At 40.9% G+C, this 22,822-nt stretch overlaps 3 protein-coding genes, 1 long non-coding RNA gene and 1 pseudogene across 5 annotated transcripts; 2 read left to right on the top strand and 3 right to left on the bottom strand.

Annotated features, from left to right (window-relative positions):
• Window positions 1–1,893: 1,893 nt before the first annotated feature.
• LOC129776403 (28S ribosomal protein S7, mitochondrial) lies at window positions 1,894–2,848 on the top strand. Its single transcript, XM_055782030.1, has 2 exons — window positions 1,894–2,083; window positions 2,140–2,848. Exons 1-2 carry the CDS (start codon window positions 2,049–2,051, stop codon window positions 2,783–2,785), a joined length of 681 nt encoding a protein of 226 aa, XP_055638005.1. The 5' UTR covers window positions 1,894–2,048; the 3' UTR covers window positions 2,786–2,848.
• Window positions 2,829–4,067, bottom strand: LOC129776402 (glyoxylate reductase/hydroxypyruvate reductase-like). Its single transcript, XM_055782029.1, has 3 exons — window positions 3,884–4,067; window positions 3,044–3,810; window positions 2,829–2,987 (listed from the first exon to the last, which is right to left on the bottom strand). The coding sequence occupies exons 1-3, from the start codon at window positions 4,048–4,050 to the stop codon at window positions 2,866–2,868; spliced, it is 1,056 nt and encodes a 351-aa protein (XP_055638004.1). The 5' UTR covers window positions 4,051–4,067; the 3' UTR covers window positions 2,829–2,865.
• A 2,578-nt stretch (window positions 4,068–6,645) lies between these two features.
• LOC129777840 (uncharacterized) lies at window positions 6,646–10,441 on the top strand. Of its 2 annotated transcripts, XR_008743307.1 has the most exons (4): window positions 6,646–6,745; window positions 6,815–6,861; window positions 6,930–7,015; window positions 7,076–10,441. It is a non-coding gene; the product is annotated as an uncharacterized LOC129777840 (long non-coding RNA). The 2 variants fall into 2 exon arrangements; XR_008743306.1 differs by having other exon boundaries at window positions 6,930–10,441.
• Window positions 10,442–17,460: 7,019 nt separating this feature from the next.
• LOC129773485 (glyoxylate reductase/hydroxypyruvate reductase-like) lies at window positions 17,461–18,967 on the bottom strand (annotated as a pseudogene).
• A 308-nt stretch (window positions 18,968–19,275) lies between these two features.
• LOC129778749 (glyoxylate reductase/hydroxypyruvate reductase-like) lies at window positions 19,276–20,679 on the bottom strand. The gene is made up of 3 exons (XM_055785843.1): window positions 20,380–20,679; window positions 19,546–20,318; window positions 19,276–19,478 (listed from the first exon to the last, which is right to left on the bottom strand). The coding sequence occupies exons 1-3, from the start codon at window positions 20,463–20,465 to the stop codon at window positions 19,357–19,359; spliced, it is 981 nt and encodes a 326-aa protein (XP_055641818.1). The 5' UTR covers window positions 20,466–20,679; the 3' UTR covers window positions 19,276–19,356.
• Window positions 20,680–22,822: the final 2,143 nt, after the last annotated feature.

Consider the following 22,822-nt stretch of genomic DNA (forward strand, 5'->3'; position numbering starts at 1 on the left):
TGGGAGGGTTCCTATCCTTGGGCACAACCTGCATCTTGTTAGCGGCATAGCACTCCATGGCCTTTTTTCCATAATGGAAGGATGCCAAATCCGACCAAAACAGCACACGCAAGTCATGTTTCTTCAGGAAAGGCAGCAAACGCTTTTGAAGACACTCTTTCACGTAAATTTCCTGGTTGATGGTCCCGATTGCAACGAAAATGTCGCTTTTCAAGCCACAGGTACAGATAGCTTGCCAAACGAGATATTTCTTGGCAAACTTTGATAGTTTAATATGCTTGAAAATGTCTGCCACCTTTCCCCTTCCGGTTGCTGTATAATACTCTTGTCCAGGAAGCTGTCTAAAGTCTGCCTTGACGTAGGTTACGTCGTCCATTACCACGCTATCAAACTTTGTCAACAATGTCGTATACAGCTTCGAGATCTTGTTTTTGCCGCAAGGTTTTGCTTATCGTTGTGATTTGGAGTCACTACCTTCTTATAAGTCGATAGTCCGGATCGTTTTTTAACTTCATGCACGGTTGTAGACGATATTCCCAACTTATTTGCGACATCTCGAACGGAGAGGTTGGGGTTGCGCTTGAAAGCGCTAGCCACCCTTCTGTTCGTCACTGCGGCTCCCGGCTTTCGATTTCCCCCAGATCCAGGCTTTCTAGTTGTCGACAAACGTTCCCTGAACACTTTTATTACTTTGGTGATTTGGCCACATTCAACGATTTTGCTATTTCTGCGTGCGTGTAGTTTGGATTTTCACGACGCATGTACAAAATTTTGATTCGTCACTCCTCTTGCTTTGACGCCATTTTGATAACTAAAGATCTAATGTCAAAATCCAAATAGAGGCATCATTCTACACACACACACACCTACAAAATGAGAGGTGATCAGGTTTTTTGTATGAATGATTAGAAAAAATACGGCGAATTTAAGTTGACCACTTTTTGATCCGAACACCCTTTATTGTTTTATTTTCATTTGTTCGAATTTAGGTCAAGTTATTCCACTATCGAAAAACAAGCTCTAAATACGTAATCCATTGTTTGGCTTTTTGTTCATATTTATATACAGCGCAAATGTAATATAGATAAACTAAATGCGCAAACCATTATCAAAGCAGTGGAATAATAAAACTTCCGAATTAACTCTCGGCCTCAACATTAGCATGTTGATTGTTTGGTGCCTAGAGCAACCCTGAAACACTGAACTCATTGAATATAAAATTAGTTTTTCAGTATGATTACTGCAAAATTTAATCTCAAATGCTCTCAAAAGCATCATTCCCAAGTAAATAATCCACAAATTTGCTTATACACCACCTTTCGGGGAACGGCAACAGTTATCCTACCCGAACCGTTTGGTTTTGGCAACCGCAGTGAAACGAATGTTCACCTTTTGTTTTCAATCGAAGAAAAAAACCTCTCGCCGCTGCAAAATGCCTTTTTCGCGTCCAGCTTAACTTCTAACTCGGAAACAATGAAATAATTTGCGATAACTGAATGAACGATCGGGAAAAGTCACAAATGAGCCCAAAACACCCATAAATCCACACAAGATCTCCACCGTCTGGAAGCCATGATGTGGGCTGACCTGGTACATCTTTTATTATTTCCTACATGATCAGTGTTCAAATTATCGTTTTACCACCCATATATTCCTGTTAAACGTATTCCTAAGTCAAAAATCAAAGCGGGGTTAAAAAAGCATAAATGTACTCACAAACAAAGATTCACGTCAAGTTTAAACACATTTCTCATAAATGAATGACAACAACTTGCTTGGTTGAAATTGTCCTATTTGAATTTTCTTGATGAGAAAGCGTAAAAAGAATAAGAAGAAAACAAACTATCTGTCATTCAGCTGGCTCCTCTCTCTCAGTTTATTAGTACGGTCGAAAATGACTATAGATTGGTAGTATTTACCAAAAAATTCGTTATATTTACTAATTATTTCTCTCAGTGTACGCGCCTTGCTTAATACTTCTGCTCATAAAATCAAAACATTCGTATAACAAGCAATAAGATTCAAGTGTCGCATTTTTATTCAATAAGATGCTCCGAAAAGTGATGAGAGACGTTTTGCTACGGTAAGAAGATGTTTGCACCGATAGACATGCAAATAATGTATCGAGTTGATTTACAGCCGGGGTACGCCATGGTATTGTCCGGCTGTTTGTATGTCGCAGTACTCGCCACGGTTTGTCGATCCGGTGTTCAAAAAGGAATCTATCGTAGCTCTGGAGGAAAGTGGTGAAATTTCGGCAATAGCGAACATGCCTGTCAAAGCCGCACGTAATAACGACACCTGCTCGGTGTTCCACGACGACTTGGTTTCCAAATTCATAAATTATGTAATGAAAAAAGGCAACAAACGACTTGCAAGGGAATTGGTCGAAAAGGGCTTTGAAAATATCAAACGAATTCAGCTCGAGAGGTACCATTTAGCAGAAAGCGAGGAAGAGAAGGCGAAAATAGAGCTAAATCCGAGAGTTGTGTTGAGACGGGCGGTTGAAAATAGCAGGCCACTTCTCCAATTAACTCCGATCAAACGCGGAGGTGTTAGGTATCAAGTTCCCGTTCCCATCACCGAGAAGAGGTCATATTTTGTGGCGATGAAATGGCTACTGGAAGCGACACGCGAGAAAGAACGAACGGTGCATTTTCCTGAGAAAATGGCTTGGGAAATGCTGGATGCTGCCGCTAATCAAGGAAAGGTTATCAAACGAAAGCAAGAATTACATCGACAGTGCGAAGCAAACCGAGCTTATGCCCATTATCGGTGGAGTTAGATGTGAAATAGTTTTGGCTGAATACTATGCGAAATAAACCTCATGATGGCTTATAATGTTTTATTCGTTGGTCAAGGAATTCACTTTACAAATGGTGCCACTAATGGGTTACCAGCTAAAACAGATAATACGTTTTTGGCAGTGATACAAAACATATCCTCGAGACTTTTTCGTGTCGCTGTTCCGAGATGTGGCACGATAACTGGAATAACGAACATATGAATAACAAAGTAGATATTTCTGTATTTGTTTACTTACTACAGTTGGGTAAACTGAGGATTTGGTCATCCGCAGGCAGAGGTTCAGGTGTCATAACATCAAGACCGGCGGCAAATATCGTTCCAGACTTCAATGCCTGAACTAAAGCTTGTTGATCTACAATGCCCCCGCGTGCTACATTTATTAATACGCATGTTGCCTTCATCTTTCCGAATGCTTCGGCATCAAACATATTGCTGGTTTCATTCGTCAGAGGACAAGCAATAAACACAAAGTCGCTAGCCTCCAACAGTTCAATGAAGCTAACGAACTGGGCCCCAAAATGCTCAGCTTCTGGTTTTCTTTTGTGACCGGTATAAATTATGCGCTCAACCTCAAATGCCTGCAGTCTTTTGGCGATTGTCTGCCCTATGCCTCCAAATCCAACGATACCAACCGTAGAACCGGTTACGTCTTGTCCAAGCATCCATTGAGGGCGTTGTACACAAGAAGATTCTAGAATTTGATTCCTTCCTTCATGAAAACGTCTCGCGGCTGCAATCATCAGGCCGATAGCTATATCCGCTACAGGATTATTAACTACTTTTGGCGTGTGCCCTAAAGCGATACCGCGTTCTCTGAACGGAGTCGCATCAACGTAATCCATTCCGGAAGTCATTGTGGATATCACCTTGAGCTGAGGACCCGCCAAGTCTAACACTTCTTCGTTCAATTTATCGGCAGTGAGCCATAGAATACCTTCAGCTCCGGGCAGGGCTTTCAGTATCTCCGATCTATTCGTTCCATGACAAACCGTTACCTCGCACCTGCAAAGTGTCATTGGTAGCGCTCATGATCCTCGTCTGGAGACGATAGGGTCATTGCCCAAGGTTAACTTACTTGCGCCGGAGAGTTTCAATGTAACTTGCCGGTACATCCGAACAGGTTACCAGCAGTTTTGGTCGATAGCTGCCGGAAAAGCTGATATCGTTGATGACGTTTTCAAGCATCGTTGAAAAGTGTTTTACTAATCGAAGCGAGTTGAGCCTCATCACTGAGAAGGTCATGGAGATCGGAGATGATACTATTCGCGAAATAAAGAGAAATGTATGAAAACACACATTGATTAAATGTAAATGGTATAATAAACCGTATGTGTTATAGTTATAGACTCAGTTAAAAGGTTATCATTTGCTTTTTTGACGTAAAACTACGTTTTTCATTCCTATGCTAAGCTTGACCTTGGGTAGACTGTACAATTCATAGTTGCTCTCCGTGATTGACCTGAACCAACCAAATTGCACAAAGAACACACAGAATGACGCTTGGGACTAGCAAATCATTCTCGTTGTGCAATTTTCGGTGATTCGAGCTTTAAATGGTCAATAACGACGCCGGCCACGTCCTTACAGTCACTAGGGGAAGAGAAGCGATGTTAGTATGATATTCGCCGCCCGAAGGCCAGAAGGGTCGCCTCTATAGCGTGGTTCCCTAGCGTTTATCATGGAAGGGATAGTTGTTGGTGGGAATAACTAAAAATCTGGATTCACTGAGGTAAGTGATGTGATTTTGTGAACGCGAACTATCGACCACTCGACGAAGCGAAAATCTGAAAATCTTATATTTCATTAATCTATTTATCACATTATAAATTATTATTATGAAAATTAATCGTACCAGTGATATTAGGCTGTCAAAAAAGTTCTGCGGTATTTCCGCGAGGTGTCGTTGTAAGTGCGTAGTTCTAGTTGTATTCATTGTATCGAGTCATACTATAGCTTGTTGGAAAGGTATTTTTATAATATAGTCCTTGACAGTGTTTTGTTTGGTTAAGTCGTTCGTGAGTTATAGTGTCGCAAATATGGAGCAAAATAAAGAGAAAATCCGACATATTTTACAATACTACTATGACAATAGCAAAAATGCATCTCAAGCTGCCAATAAAATTTGTGCAGCTTATGGATCCGATACAGTTTCCATTTCCACCGCACAACGATGGTTTCAACGTTTTCGTTCTGGTGTAGAGGTCGTCGAAGATGCGCCACGCTCCGGAAGGCCTGTTGTCGAAAATTGCGACAGAATCGCTGAATTAGCCGAGAAAGACCGGCATAGTAGCAGCCGTAGCATCGGCCAAGAGCTGGGGATAAGTCATCAAACCGTTATTAAACATTTGAAGAAGCTTGGATTTACAAAGAAGCTCGATGTATGGGTGCCACACACGTTGACGCAAAAAACATCTTTGACCGTATCGACGCATGTGAATCGCTGCTGAATCGCAACAAAATCGGTTTCTGTTTCTGAAGCGGATCGTGACTGGCGATGAAAAGTGGGTCAATTACGACAACGTGAAGCGCAAATGGTCGTGGTCGAAGCCCGCTGAAGCGGCTCAGACGGTGGCCAAGCCCTCATTAACGGCCAGGAAGGTTCTGCTGTGTGTTTGGTGGGATTGTCAAGGAATAATCTATTATGAGCTGCTTCCCTATGGCCAAACGATCAATTCGGACCTGTACTGCCAACAACTGGACCGCTTGAAGGTAGCACTCATGAAGAAGAGGCCATCTTTGATAAACAGAAGCCGCATTGTCTTCCATCAGGACAACGCCAGGCCACACACTTCTTTGGTGACGCGCCAGAAGCTCCGGGAGCTCGGATGGGAGGTTCTTTTGCATCCGCTGTATAGTCCGGACCTTGCACCAAGTGACTACCACCTGTTTTTGTCCATGGCGAACGAGCTAGGTAGTCAGAAGTTAGCCACAAAAGAGGCCTGTGAAAATTGGCTATCCGAGTTTTTTGCCAATAAGGAAGCGAGCTTCTATAACAGGGGTATTATGAAGTTGGCATCTCGTTGGGAACAAGTCATCGAACAAAACGGCGCATATTTGACTTAAAACAGATGATTGTAACCAAGGAAAGTGAAGTGGAAGGTAAAACGTAATGTCAGAATTGCCGTTCGGACGTATCCCGTAAGTTTGATTTTATTTACATAGATGGTATCCGAACAACACTAAACATTGACTACAGTTTTGCCGGCACGGTTGATTGCCGTTATGAACCAGCACAAAAAACGCTGCAAATTATGCGCCAGTGGCGGTACCACGATCAAAGTATTCCCTGAATAAATCATATCACATTAGCCGAGCCAGCTGGCGGAAGCATATGCATAAATGTTACTAGGTTACTATTTTCAACTACATCTGTTTATTTATTATACTGCTTCAAATACCTTCGACGAAATCAAATATAACCATACCAACGTAAGTAATAACATAAACAAATCCAAACTTTTCGTCTTGCAATTCCTCATACGTCTTTTCTAAATAGTGTAAATCAAGACGGGTCTATGGTACTAGGTTAGGCCGTTTTGTCACTAAGTTGGTTAGGGGAGCGGTATATGAAAACAGTACGGAAGAAAGCAGAAGGGGAATTATTTCCTTGAAGCGTGAAAGAGACAGACTGATCAGGAGCGAGCTTCGGCACTAGCGTATTGTGTTTTGTCTACAAACAAAACACAGTAGACTTCCAAGATGGCTGAAGAGTGGTTTTAGCAAGTTGGCCCACCTTAGGATATATTTCTACGCGCCTTGGTGTAAATTACGAGCCACCCGTTAACTCCACCATCTTGAATGTAACTAATTTTATGAACAAATAAAAATTCAAAAAAAATAGCGCAGGACTTTTTTGACAGCCTAATATTTATCATGCCTACTTTTTCTCGAATTCCAATCGCGACGGTAAAGAATTAAACTTGGGAAGCCTGACAAGGTAACCGAGAAAATTCCTTTGAAATATTCGGACAAGTAATATATTTAATTTTTCATCGTGCCTTCATAGATCTCCAATCGCAAAGGCGCAAAATTACTCTTGGGAAACCTGACAAGGTAATCGACAAAATTCATTTGAAATAATCGGACCAGATTGATACATCTGCGTTGAATTTTTGTTGCAGGCGCTGTCTGAAGAGTTTGTTTATGTCCATAATTCAATTCCTTCGTATTATCAACTGTTGGAGATTCTATGTCGATTCATTGGCTAGTATGTTTGTATGTTAAAAGCTATACTTACATTTTGGATTATATTTTGAATCCTGTCCAGACTGAGGACTGGTCACTGCTCGGTCTCACACGGATTCAATAGAGGACCCTTCCATCTACTCTGCGACTTCTGCCAAATCCACAACTCCGTCGAGCTCTTCTTGTGTGGTTGCCCGAAATTTGATGATCTGCGAAAACTTCATGCAATCAGCGGGAGTGTAAGAGACATCTTGAGGAACGATTCAGCAAGAGTAGCAGCGCTTGTCTGCTACCTAAAAGATGCCGAACTATTTTTTAAGATTTAGCGTCTGAACAATGGATCAGTCAAGAAGATCCTTGTTCCTTCCCCTCCACGATGAATGGGAATAAGAACACTGCGGCATCTACAACGGCACGGCTTCCTCTCCACTGGCCTGGAGTCATGGTCCGATTACATCCTCGCCATCTGGTCCAAGAAGCAAACAGCAAGTTTATTTATTTATTTACCATCTTTGGTCACAGACCACACAGACTATTTAGACATTCTTAATTCTATCTTTAAAAACTAGTCTACTTATGTTGAAATCAAAAATATCGTGCACATCGTTAAAAAGCCTACAGCATCTATCTAGCGGATTGTTATATCCGTATGTAGTACGGTGCCCTTGAACTCTGAGAAAGGAAGTGCTTCGGAGTTGGCGGTTCGGAACGTGAATATTAATATTTTGCAGTATGCTGCCGCAGTCGATGTTGTTGCTTAGTACGTCGTAGATGAACAGCCTTTGCAGAAAACTACGCCGGCTCGACAGAGTTTGGAGTCCGATGAGCGCGCATCGATGTTCGTAAGGCGGTAGATTGTCGGGATTTGTCCATGGGAGCCGTCGTAATGCACTTCTTATAAAACGTTTCTGGATTTTTTCGATACGTGTTACGTGCACACTGTGATACGGGGCCCAGATCTGCACTCCATATTCTAATACGCTGCGAACCAGAGAACAGTACAGTGACTTCATGGCATGTACGTCGTCAAATTGCGCTGTATTTCTTCTCAGGAAGCCAAGCATGGAGTTTGCTTTAGTGACTGTCATCGATATGTGCTCGTTGAATCTCAATTTCCTGTCTAAAAGTAGCCCAAGGTCATTGATAGAGCATACTCTCACAAGCGGTGACTCATTCATCGAATATTCGAACGTGACCGGTGTTCGACTTCGGCTGAAGGTGATGATTTTGCATTTGGCTGGGTTTGCCAACATTCCGTTCATCTTACACCACGATGACAAGCGTTCAATATCAGCTTGCAGAGCCAGGCAATCAACCGTCGTCTTGATAATGCGGTAGAGTTTTAGGTCATCTGCATACAAGAGCTTGCAGCAGCTTAGGTGGTCGCATACATCGTTTAAAAAAAGTATAAAGATGAGAGGACCAAGGTGACTACCCTGAGGAACCCCGGATGGTAGTTGAAACGCATTCGATGTGGCATCGTGAACCTTCACGAAAGCTTTCCTGGACGAAAGGTACGACTCTATCCAGCGAACAATCCACGAAGGAAGACCGAGGCGGCTCAGTTTTGTGATAGCGAGACCATGCGGAACTTTGTCGAACGCCTTGGAGAAATCGATATACACGGCATCAACTTGACGACGCTTCTCGATGGCACCAACCAGAGTGTTAGTGAAGGTCATCAGATTGGTAATAATGGAGCGTTTCTTCATAAACCCGTGCTGAAATTCCGAGATTAACGATCGGACTGCCGTGTACAGCTTATCGTGTAGCAGTCTTTCCAGGACTTTCGCCAAACAGTCCAGTATCGAGATTGGACGGTAGTTTTCCACGCTGTGAATGTTTCCAGATTTGAAGATCGGGGTTATGGATGCTAGCTTCCATGACTCAGGGAAGACGCCGTCAAGAAGTGATCGATTGAAAATAAACTTCACAGGGATGGTCAATGATGCAGCACAATTCCTAATGAAGGAAGGTGGAATTCGATCCGGACCAGGACCTTTCGAGGCGTCAACAAAAGAGAGGGCTTTGAAAATATCGTCGTGGCTGAAGGTGATTTGCTGTAGACGAATATCAAAACTCGGCAAGTTATCGATGTATTCCTGCGGAGTCGGAGCCTGATCGACTTCGTAAACGGTTCGGAAGAATTCCGCAAAGAGATTAGCAGAGCTAGCAGCGTCAGAGGAGCTTTGACTACAGTATGTAACGTCCACTGGAATACGTGCAGAGCCTTTTCGGGAATTTACGAAATTCCAGAAAGATGATGGATTTATCTTGAAACTACTCTGCAAATTGTCAATGTACTGCCGAAAGCTAAGTTCATGTAAACCACTATACTCGGCTTCAGCCGACTGTACAACAGTTTTATTAGCAGCTGTTTTGGAGCGGAAATAACGTTTCCGAGCTTTTCGCAGACGGTTACGCAGATTACGGAGTTCGGAATTCCACCATGGTTGTGTGAAATTTAGGGAAGGCTTACATCTTTTAACAGGAACGGTGTCTTGAATTATTTGATATATGTTGTCGTAGAAGGCAGAGACGGCTGCATCAATGTCAGAGAGGTGAAGAAGCTCTGTCCAATTCAACGAGCAGATTCGCTCGTTGATAGCGTTAAAGTCACACCGTGCAAAGTCATACTCACTGCGAGCTGCTGGAACACCGGGCGGGCGGATCTGGCCAGGCGAATGGACGTCAAGTTTTAAAAGTAACGGCTTATGATGATCGTCGATTTTTAAAATAGCAGATGGTGGATCAAACAGCTCAATACCGTCTGAATCGCTAACGAATACCAGGTCAAGTAACTTGCCATTCACATTGAATAGATCGTTGATTTGCTTGAGTCCAACGGACAAAATGGACTCGACAAGAGCAAGTTCTTGTTCAGACGATGCATTGAGTGGCAACAGGCCGTTGATGTCTTCTTCGAAATTCCACACTAGATTTGGTAGGTTATAATCACCCACGACGATAGTTGAATCATGAGGCTTTGCCATATCTATAAGTTGTTGCACAGACTCGGCGTGTTTGGTATAAATATCCAGATGGCTGTTGGGACGAATATAGATGCAGCATAGGAAGAGCGATCGATGTAGAAGAACAATTTGTACGGCAATTTGTTCAAGGTTCTCACTGTCTAACAGATGCACGGATTTGCAATTAAGTCTGGGATTGACAGCAATCAAAACGCCGCCGCCGCGTTGAAATGAGCTGGTGCGAGAGTTCCGATCACAACGATAGATTGTATAGTTAGCTGCCAACTCGGTATTCGCAATGTCGGAATGAAGCCACGTTTCGGTAAAAATTACCACGTCGAAATCACAGGAAAGCAACGAGTGAAGCAAAGCGTTCGTTTTAGTACGTAAACCACGGACGTTTTGATAATAAATGGTCAAGAAATCACGAGTGCTGATTGAAGTTCTTTGTTAAGTTATGTTTCGTAAAAGGATTTATATGTGTTTAATTTTACGTCCAATTTTTTTGTAATAATTTTATACGCAATCTTTTCCCAACGAAACCTTGCGGCAATGCCGTCGAAGAGGCGAACCAGCCCAGGAGGCTGAAAACCTCTCAAATAAAGAATTAAAAAAAAAAATATATATATATATATTTTATATATATATATATATATATATATATATATATATATATATATATATATATATATATATATATATATATATATATATATATATATATATATATATATATATATATATATATATATATGATTCGTGACCTGGTTGAGCCTTCATCCTGTTTGATTTAATGGCCCAGGGATGGCCGCATGACACGATTGTGTGATCCCCTTATCCCGTATATCTCGTTATAACCTTATATCAAGCTTTCTCCAAATTCTTCATCGTAACCACTTCTGCTCCATTAATGTCGGCTCTGTAAATGGACGATTAAAATAAGTCTATTGCATGAAGTATACGATTTGTTTACCTTAACACATTGACTATGTTCTTAATATTATTTGTGCACCCGTGGCCGAGTGGTTAGCGTCCCACACTATCATGCCGGGTGTTCGGGTTCGATTCCCGTTCTGGTTGGGGGATTTTTCGTCAAAGAAAATTCTTCCGGCTTGCACTGTGGTCACGCGTATTCTAGAGCTTGCCACTCTAGAGTACATTCAAGGCGTGTTATTCGGCATAGAAATCTCAACCAAGTATTAATGAACGACGCTAGTTAATGAATACGTTGAGACGGCAAAAGTTCCACAGGGAACGTTAACGCCATTCAAGAAGAAGATGTTCTTAATATCAGCTCAAGTGAAGTGGATTGTACTCCACACGATCTATTTTGTATTCATTGTTCAAGCTTTTCACATAGTCCTTGAATAACAAGGGTTCCGAAAAGCATGTTCCAAGTCGTCTCATCAATTTGTTAACCCCTGCACAATAACACATTCGGTCTGCTAGGAGCCATCGATTTCCGGGAGGAACCGGTTGGTCATTTTGGAATATCACACATGGGGCGCGTTCCTTAGCAGCATCTATTGGAGAATTCCCAGCAAACATTAAATCGCATAACAAGCGTATATATAACATCATATGCCCTAAAATTTGGTTGGCATATAATGCGCCTAACTGGCATATGCATGCAAAAGTGGAGGCCATATACATACATGGCAAATGCTTACCGAATTTGTTTGGATGAATGTGCAACTTTGACATACTCATATACGATTTATTACAGACATAGAAAAAAAACAAATGGCGCAAAATATTTTCGTGAAATGTTCATTATAGCCTCACGAATTGTCATTTTTATATATGAGTATTCATGTTTGTAAAAATAATAATTGTTTGATTGACTTGTGTTGGGAGTGGAATATGAATGTTTAAAATGGCACAGATTGATGTTTGGTGAAAACTGCTCCGATGTGGGTTCGAACTCCGGTCGTCTGGATTATCATCCACCAGCTATCTCGCGCGGCTATCTGAAGCTATCTGAATTTAATTCAACAGCGGTTAAAAGTGCATCAGCATTTCATTGACATTTCAATATGATGTAATATGTTCTTTATTAGGATCTAATATGATTTACTGTTTCATGATTTTCTTCAGCATGCAACACGATTTACTACAGTACTGAATCGATTTAAATTATACGCTTATACGACACACAAACTGCATCAGCGTAATATACGCATATGATGCGGATTAAATATATTTTACGACATTGTACATCATAAAATTGATGTTTATTATACCGAATTGCGACTTAATTTGATAATAGTATTTAAAATCGAGTTTTTACATTTAATCCGATTTCAAATATACACGATACATACTTTGATTGATATTATATGCGATTATGATTTATTCGGATTTCTTGTAAGACTTGGCACGTGCAAAATTATACGTTTATATGTTTGCTGGGTTAGTTCGACACTAGTTTTTTTCATCCAACTTGAAAGCAACAATTGAAGATATTAGACAAATACCTGACACTTCGAACATCCAGCCAATTCTGGTTCACTGGTATGAAAAATGAAACACCGCCCTTGACCACCAAGTTGCTGAATTCATCCAGATTTACCTTTAGCTTGATGATAAAAATCAGGCATGTTGCTAGATATCAGAATTACTTACCACATAAGGCTAGAAGTGATAATTTATTGTTAAAGAGAAAAAAAATAAAATCGTTGGTGGCTATATACTACATGCGCTGAAAAGTTCCGGGATTTTTCAACAGATGACGCCACTAAAAATAAAAAGGATTCATTTCGAGAGGTTCATCTGTCACTAGCTTATGTGTGAAGTTTCATGACATTTGTTCTCAAATTATAGTTGTTTAAGTGTCACTACCTGCGCATTCGTATAGAAGCTGGAAAAAGAGGAGTATCGTATTTTGATGAAGCATTGATTTTTGATTGGTTGACTCCTGAACAATCAATGCAGTGGTTGAAGAAATGTTATTCCACTTCTGCTCCTTCGAGAACAACAGTTCAACGATAGTTTAGTTAATTTAAAATGGGCCGTACAAGCGCCGCAGATGCACCTCGCTCTGGAAAGCCAAATGAGGCTACGAATCCAGAAATCGTTAAACAAGTGCATCGACTCGATTTGAACGATCGTAAAGTAAAGTTACGCGAGTTAGCTGAGGCCGTAGGCATTTCGAAAGAAAGAATAGGACAATTTTGACATGAAAAAACAGGAAGTGGGTTATATCTATGGTATAACCGCAAGGGTGACGTAGGACTATCGTTGATTTAGAGATCATTTGTTCGAAGTTGAATCTAAATCCATTCTGAATGAATATGAAATGAATGAATCTGAAATGAATATTTGGGGGACTTCGAAAACGAGAGCGTTACGTTGGAGGCACAAGGTTTTATGCATCCAATATAGGATACGAAAAACCTTGTTCTGAAGAATAATCTTCAGAAGCGAACCTGCTAACTGTACTTGATTGACAAATCACAAACCCAAATGTAGTATATGGATATTTTATGGATAGAAAACATTAAAATAAACTCTTTCGCTTGAATGTAATTTTCAATTCCCAAAGGAACTGGCAGATTATTTTCCGGATCTTTTTCGATCCAAACGGAAAGAATTCCGTGCGTGTATGTGTGTGTGTGTAGCGGCTGCTTCGAGATCTTCCCGGGGAACCGTTTGTAGCATCACTCTCCTCCTGATGGATTCCCTTCTGGCCTAAGGTGCACAAACAGGCTCTTGGTGACACCGTTCATCCGCGCTTTCATGATAAATGAAGAGCTTCACCACAACAGCGACAACATGCTCCAATCGCTGTTCAATTAAAACTGAGTGGTTTTCCGAGCGGCGCTCGCTTATATACCGATTGGTGATTTCAATAGCCTATTTTGAAAGCAAATTTAAGACTATTGAAACAAGTTTATGGATCAGAAAGTAACAAGTATAGAACGCGTAGACATTTTATCTTTTGAATGAAGTGTTTATCATACCATTTCGTTCAGTTGTTTAGGAGCTATTAACACTCAAAATCTCGGTCTTCGGCGTAACGCTTTCGTTTTCGAAACTTTGATTTTACACCCCGGTATAGAAATGAAAGACGTAGTCCTACGTCAAAACTATCCGCGTGATGGGTGCAGCGTTTGCTGACAGTCGACCAAAAAACAACAGCGCGTTGATGATTCAACAGCCGGTTAGGCGTTGTTGAAGCGTAATCGAGTGGACTTCTTTCGACGTTTTGTGAAAATGGATAAAATGTGGACCCATTACCATACTCCTGAGTCCTGAGTCCTGTGGTACTGAGGCATATTTCGAAGACCTAGACGTTTCGTAGGAATCGAAATGTTGGAAACTCGATATACTAAGTGTAATGCCTTCGAAGGAACCTATGTTATTTGTTGAAAATCATAAGAATAAAATGAACATAAGCCGTAGAAAAATCGCACAAAAGTAATTTCTCTTTTTCAAATGGTAATTGCACATAAAAAAGTCATCATTTGGTCATAGCTATATATATATATATATATTTTAGTGTAATGTATAGACATTGCATTTTGCAATCAGTTGCAATGCAATAACACCACACCACCACAGAAAGTACAAGGAGTACAATAAGACCCCAACGGAGGCGCAGCGATATATCGTCGTTGGTTTTTTTTTTTTGCAAGTGCACCGAACGACGATATATCGGACGTGTCGGACTGCTGATTAATGAGTCTATAACAAAATATTAGGTGTATCGGTAGGTTTCTTCGGTTTAACAACAGATGGCGTAACTTGATTATTATTTCAGTGAATCAAATTTCCAGATATTCGTTGGAAAGCTACTGTCATTGCATTGCGTATATGTCAAAAAGTTGAAGCGTAAACAACATAGTTTTTTGCCACTTCGAATATGTCGAATTTCGTACCAACGGGAGTGTTTTTGCGGGGAGTGTTACTTCATTACTTCAAAATAAAGAAAAAAGCTGCGGAAAGTCATCGCATTTTAGCAGATTTTTATGGTAACCATGCTCCAACTGTGCGTACGTGTCAGAAGTGGTTTTCACGGTTTAAAAGTGGTAATTTTGACTTGAAAAACGAAGAAACTTGAAGATGAATTGGAGAATTGGAGGCTTTATTCGATCAAGATCCGCCACAAACGCACAAGCAACAAGTAGTAGCTCAGCAAACCATTTCCGATCGTTTAAAAATAATGGGAATGATCCGAAAGATAAGAAATTGGGTGCCCTATGAATTGAAGCCACGAGACCTCGAACGCTGTGTTTTCTCGTGTGAACAACTGCTCCAACGGCATAAAAGAAAGGGTTTTTCGCATAGAGTTCATGCTGGCGATGAAAAGTGGGTCCATTACGACAATCCTATACGTCGGGCAACGTATGGATACCCCGGCCATGCATCTACATCGACGGCCGCGCGGAATTTTCACGACCAGAAGGTTATGCTGTCTATTTGGTGGGACCAGCTGGGTGTGGTGTACTATGAGCTGCTAAAACCGAATGAAACCATTACGGGGGACCTCTACCGACGACAATTGATGCGTTTGAGCCGTGCACTAAAGGAGAAACGGCCACAATACGAGCAAAGACACGATAAAGTTACTTTGCAGTACGACAATGCTCGGCTTCATGTCGCGAAACCGGTCAAAACATACTTGGAAACGCTTAAATGGGAGGTCCTATCCAACCCGCCGTATTCTCCAGACATTGCTCCGTCCGATCACTATCTTTCACTATCTTTTTCGATCGATGCAACATGGCCTGGTTGACCAGCACTTCTCCAATTTTGACGAATTCAAAAATTGGATCGATTCGTGGCTAGGCGACAAACCGATTATTTCCGCAAAGGGATCCGTGAATTGCCAGAAAGATGGGAAAAAGTTGTGAATAGCTATGGGCAATACTTTGAATATTAAATTTGTAACCATTTTTACAGAGTAAAGAATATTTTTTGAAAAATAACGAATAAACATACCGGTACTCCTATTACATGAGGGCAAGAGGATCCAAGGAGAACAGTGTCAGCCGTCCATCACGGGTAATCGTGGATGGCGACGAGCTTGAAGAAATAGACGAGTTCGTGTATTTGAGATCGCTGATAACCGCCGATAACAATACCAGCAAGGAGATCCGTGGACGCATTCATGATGGAAATCGTACCTACTTTTCATTCCGGAAGACCCTGAGATCGAATCGGGTGCGCCGCTGCACGAAGTTGAAGCTCTACAAAACACTGATTAGACGGGATTTGAAATGACCACATCGCTCGCTGAGGACCTTAACGCAGTCATTGAGTGAAAAGTGTAGCGGATTATCTACGGCGGAGTATAAGCCGAAGACGGAGAGTGGCGTAGACGCATGAACCATAAGTTACACGCTCTGCTTGGAGAAACCCCCATTGCACATCTGGCAGACGTCAGAAAATTGCGGTGAACCGGACACGTCGAATGGATGCCGGAATACAATCCGGTTTGAAAGCTTCTTTTTAGCAACCCCCTGCGGCACCAGAAGCAGAGAAGCATAGCGCGCACGATGACCGGACCAGATCTAAAGTGACTTGCGAGTGTTGAAACGCCTGAGATCCTGGCGACAAACAGCACAAAACCGAGTTAAGTGGAGACGATTTCTTGATACAGCACGAGCAACCCTGGCTCTCGTCTGATAGGTAAGGCAAGTAAGGCTTGAAAATAGTAAAACAATATCTTATAGATTATTTTGTGCCCGTTGTCACGAATGAGCAGTAAAGCTGTGTGTTCTGAATGTAAAGTCCAGGTGGAGTCGTTTACATTGTGTCGGTTATTTTTCGTTCAATATGTCGGAAATGTACCAAAAGATCTCCTTAGTTGCGAATTTCATTTATTGTGTTTCTTCTTACCTGCTTCTGTTTCTTTGTTTTTAAGAGGCTTTAAACTTTGCAGTTCATTCGCCTCCAACTTCTTACCTTTTTTGTAGTTCTTTGTCTGTGGAATTTGTAAAATTCTCTAAAGATGTGGCGTATCATAGAAATAGTGAATAAAATCCACACCTATCACATACACTATTAGCAGAAGGTACCGAGATTTTTTTTTATTCAAACGTACCGTGCATGCGGGAACCTTTTTTTTTTGTTATTCTTATGTTGGTACGACTTAAGACGCACATCTGTCAGGTTTAAGTGCCATCCGATCATTAGTGTCTGCCTGTACGTCGCAAAAGGCCGGAAATGTGGGACGATCTTGGATTTTGCATGATGATAACGCGCCATCGCACTGAACCCGAATTGTACTGAATTTTTTGACCAACCATCAAGTAAATACCATCGAGCAAGCACCGTATTAACTCGATATGACCCCATGCGACTTGGAAAAAGCATTCAGTCGATCGAGGAGATCAAAGACGAAGATGAAGACCGTGAAAGAATCTCAAATCAAACATTGAACGGAATAAGCGACAAGTATTTTTACAAGAGCGTCTATTCTCGTGAAAGGTTCAAACATCGCATTAAAGATTAAAGTAAGGACTCGTTACTTATATACTGAAACCAGCGCTTCATTTTTTGCGTAAATGTTGTAATTTTCATGTTATCCATCTGCTTTCAATCATTTACTCCTTCTCATAAACGTAAGGAGATAGCATTGGTGATCCTTCCATTCCAGCGAGTACGTTGAGCGCAGCGATCAAAGCCATATTTTCACGAGTTTCTTTGATGGCAGATCCCAGATGGGGAACAATAACTAGTAAAAGGTGTTTTAGGATACGGTTAGTAATATCAATCGTTTTGTGCTAATTAAAATAGTACCTGCATTGGGAAGTTTCAACAGTTCGCTTTCCGCAGGAAGTGGTTGCGGAGTCATTACGTCCAATCCAGCAGCGAAAATTGTACCACTTTTCAGAGCAGCGACCAGTGCGTCCTGATCTACAATTTCTCCGTGAGCTACATTGATCAGAACTGCCGTTGGCTTCATCTCCTTTAACGTCTTCTCATTTATCATATGCCGGCAGTCGTTGTTTAATGGGACACAAAGAAATACGTAATCACTTTCTTTCAAGAGTTCCGACTGTTGCACTAATGTCGCACCAAGTTTGTCTCCCTCGGGCTTGGGATTCCTGGCACTGTAAAGTATCCTTCTAACATCGAAGCCTTTCAGTCGCTTCGCGATTGCCTGGCCAAGTTCTCCGAAACCAACGATTCCGATGTTTTCTTTTAACATCCAGTCCCAACATCCACTGCGGGCCTTCCACCCACTGGGATGACTCGATTTTCAATCTTCCTTCGTGAAAACGTCGACCCGCGGCTATCATCAGACCGATCGCAACATCAGCCACATCGTCAGCCATTCCGGCTGGTGAGTATCCCAGCGGAAAGTTACGTCGTTTGAACTCAGCAATATCCACATGGGACATATCGCTTGACATTGTGGAGATGGATTTCAGCGTTGGTACCCCGAGGTCAAGTACTTCACCGTCCAGAGTGTGATTATCGATCCACAATATTCCATCCACTCCAGGAACTAGTTTGAGTATTTCTTCCCTCGTTGCGGGTGTTTTCTCCGGATATATCACATCACATCTGAAGAAGAGAAGTTTGTAGCGAAGAGAGCGTTGTTTCCGAATACAGTTTCTTACTTTTCTATCAAGGCATTGATACCTCTTTCCGGAGTGTATCTATTCGTGATCAAAACTTTTGGACGCCAGCATTCCTTGGATGCCATTGTAAAGAAAAACACGGTAGTTAACACAACGTCCTGACTTTGGGATGTACAGAACGTTTTAGCCGATCGCGTCTATAGCATCCGTAGAACTAAACGAATAATTCGACGCGTTAGCTGTTTAAATTTATCGTTCTTATCGAAGGTCTGGTGTTTATAGCTCATTTTTGGCAAGAGATAGTATGGGTGACTGTAGTAATTATGATGAAAAAGTGAATGTTCACAATGCATGTACAAGGTGCAGTATCTGATTAGTAGATAAGCTATATGTTTGATAAAAATATTATGTGAGGAATAGATATCGCGAATTTGTTTATTTGAAAGTAGCCCTGACTCATACGGCCATATTGAGGAACGAGGGCCAACTCATGATAAGCAAGTATCACGATTTCCGCATAATCGATTTATTTCCAAAAATACTGTCACTCAGTAACAGCCAAGTTTTATCGCGTGATTGGTTAAAAGGGGAAGATGTTCTCCAACTGTTCGTAAATTTGTAGATGTTGTTTTTTTAGGAAAGTCATATTTATTTGGTTTATACCACACTGATACTGTTTTGTTGCAAACGTATTTAAAAAAAGTTTTGGTGCCCTTGCATGTGAAAATTTTCAGGAAATGACAATTCGAATAAATATTTTGAATGTGAAATAAATATTTGAGTGAGGGGAATTTCATTTATTCAATATGAAACTAATAAATTTGTTCATTTGGAAATAGAATATTAGCTATGCAGCGTCAATATGGGTAAGGCGACATCATGGGCGACCCTTCAATTCCAGCCAATACATTAAATGCAGCTAGAACAGCCATGTCGTCGCGAGTTCGTCTTGTAGCAGATCCCAAATGAGGGACAATAACTGAAACAGGTTGTGGATAACGATAACACAAACAAGAACTAAATGAGAAAATGATTTCGAGCATTACCTGCATTGGGAAGCTTCAACAGTTGACTATCCGCTGGCAGTGGTTCCGGAGTCATTACGTCAAGTCCGGCAGCAAAAATGGTACCGTTCTTGAGGGCAGCCACCAACGCATCCTGATCTACAATCTCTCCTCGGGCAACATTAATCAGAACTGCAGATCGCTTCATCTCTTTTAGAGTAGTTTCATTAATTAGATGGCGAGTGCTGTTGTTCAGTGGAATGGATATAAACACATAGTCACTTTCTCTTAAAAGCTCTGACTGGGGTACGAACTTTGCTCTGAGCTTATCTCCTTCAGGCTTGGGTTTACGACCACTGTATAGTATTCTCTTCACATTGAAACCCGATAATCGTTTAGCAATAGTCTGACCGATCTCACCGAATCCAATTATTCCAATAGTCTTTGCTTTGATATCTTGCCCCAACATCCATTGTGGACCACCGCTCCACTCTGACCTGTCAATTTTCAGTCTGCCCTCGTGGAACCGTCTACCAGCAGCGATCATCAAACCAATTGCTTCGTCAGCTACGGCATCACTCAACACCGAGGGTGTAAATCCAAGTGGGAAATTTCGTCGTTTAAACTCGGCAATATCCACATAATCCATACCCGCAGACATAGTCGAGATGGATTTTAGTGTTGGCATTCCAGTGTCTAACACCTCACCATTCAGCGCGTAATGACCAACCCATAAGATTCCGTCTACGCCCGGAATGAGCTTCAGTATTTCATCTCTAGTTGCGGGGACACTTTCCGGGAATATTATATCGCACCTGGCGGATTGAAGGAGTGCACGTTGAATGATAAATGTTGGCAAATTGTATACAAACTCACTTTTCTCTTAAGATTTTCAGACCTTCCTCGGGAGTTTCCTTATTTGTGACGAGAATTTTGGGCCGGCAATTTTTATCGGATGCCATGATGAGGTTCAAGGTATGAAATTGATTTCGAAAAACTCGCCGTGAATGTCGTGACTACTTGCTGCTAGTAACGATAACTGAGTTATAGATTTACGTCCGAGGGTTTCTTGTCTTATCTTTTACAAGTCATTGATGTTGACATATAACTTATAGTTTGTTCTGCGATTGAGACTTAAAAAAACCACTTGAAACATCTCCATCTCGAGCAGCGTGAGAAGATAGCAATACCGAAGAATAGATTAGATGATGATGATGAGAAATCTTCTTTGACCTTATTTTTACCCAATACCTTTTTTCAAGAATTCACAACTTTTGAACCACTGTCCCGATTCAAATGATCGATATATAAAATCAAACCAATCAGCTGGTCTATTTACGTAAAAATACTACACTTGCAAACAAAATTTAATTCTGTTTTCGTAATTATTGATTGTATTTATTTTTTATAATTTACATGGTCTCGGGACCAAGGGCGCTATATATTTTTACATTACATGTCCGAAAATCAGAGGATTTCTCTTTTTTGAGTTATGATAATTCAAAGTTAACCACTGGTCCAAAAAAATATTTTTTCCCGTTTCATCCAACAATGATTTGTTTTTACATTCATAACTGGCCGATTTAGATGATCTATATACTATCAATTGACAGAGATTTTACAGATGCTCTATACTCCGATATTCGAACGTTTACCTTTTTCCTATAAATGCTATCCTATAAATGTTATCAAGACTCTGGGTACTATTGTGTTGTCCGCAAAGTTCGTGTCGATATTTAGGAAAAAAAAAATACCATAAATAGACATACGTTTATTCGATTGGCACTGTTCTTTCTCCATCTTTCACGCAGCTTGAAGATTCCATTCTCCAAGAACTTGTTAGGATTCTCGTTGAAAAATTGAAGTGCCTTACATGCAGCTCAAATTCTTCTCCTAAGGGAATTTTGCATGTAATAATCAGAAGGTGCAATATCTAGTTATTGTAGCGGGTTAAACAACACATCCTAGTCAAACTCTGAAATAAAATTATGAAGTTGTTAAAAAGATATGAGGTTTGCCGTTGGCCTGGTGAAAAACGGCGCATATCGCAATGACTAACTCGAGTCCTGTATAGCAGTCTTTTATTCGTATACAGAGTTCGTTTCCAATCCCAACAGACGCATAGCGTGGCATTCTTCGGGTGAAGACCAGCGTTTGGAGTAGCTAATGGTGGTTCATTTTGCTTATTTTTTCCCTTTATTTATTTAATTAATTAATTAAGTAAGAACAATAAGTGTTATGTTTTGTCTCGCATTGCGTCTTATAAGGATGGACAAGTGGGAGTAGAAAAAACGACCTAAATAATAATATTAGCGCTTCTTAGGAAAACATATATGGGGAACATAAAACTAAGATCGCGAGTAGCTAAGATATCGTGAGTGTGCTCCACGAGGCTCTAAATCGGCAACCAGTTTGATTCTTTCATTGCAAAATTCATTACATGACCAAACAACGTGCCCGATGTCATGATATCCTTGACCACAATTGCATAAATTGTTAGTAGCAAGACCTATGCGGAATCTGGATATAGCTCTAATGAGATTTCTGTCAAGATCTAGCCCTTTAAACCAGGCCTTTGTTGAAACTTTCGGGATAATAGAGTGTAGCCATCTTCCAAGTTCATCTTTGTTCCATTGGTTTTGCTAACTGGTGAGTGACGCTATTTGTCTTTCAAAAACTGTGCCCTGCATACTATCCATCTTTGCGAGTGTATTCGCTCTCTCATTACCGGTAATAGAGCAATGGGAAGGAATCCAAATGAAAGTGATTCGGCTACTTTTATCAACAAGAATATTCAATGCATCCCTAATTTTGATAAGAAAATATGATGCTTTCGTCTGTTGTTTGGCTTGAATGGCTTGTATACTGCTAAGACTGTCCGAGAAAATAAAATGGTGATCAGGGGTTAAGGGCTCAATGGTCTTAATTGCGTAAAATATTGCACCCAGTTCGGCAACATACACTGAACTGGGTCTTAAGAGTTTATGGAAGCTAGTGTGATGTTAATTAAAAATACCAAAACCAGTGGATCCGGTGATTCTTAAACCATCAGTGGAAAACATTCTTGAAGAATTGATATTGTAGTTTTGTACAGCCGTCTTCTGGATGAGCAATCCCCCATGTTCCTGTAACTGTCCGGAGAAAATTTGTTCTGTGTTGGCATTTCTAATTCAGATACGCAATATGTTTTCCCCATGTACATTTAGAATCAAACCAAACTCCAAGAAGCTTGTGGATTAAACGATGATTTTGTTGAACAATTGAAGTAGAAATTCGGGAGGTTGGTGCTCCCTAGAAAATCCAACCATTTCTGTTTTCT

The sequence above is a fragment of the Toxorhynchites rutilus genome, chromosome 3 (genome assembly GCF_029784135.1).
Source record: "Toxorhynchites rutilus septentrionalis strain SRP chromosome 3, ASM2978413v1, whole genome shotgun sequence".
Lineage (NCBI taxonomy): Eukaryota > Metazoa > Arthropoda > Insecta > Diptera > Culicidae > Toxorhynchites > Toxorhynchites rutilus.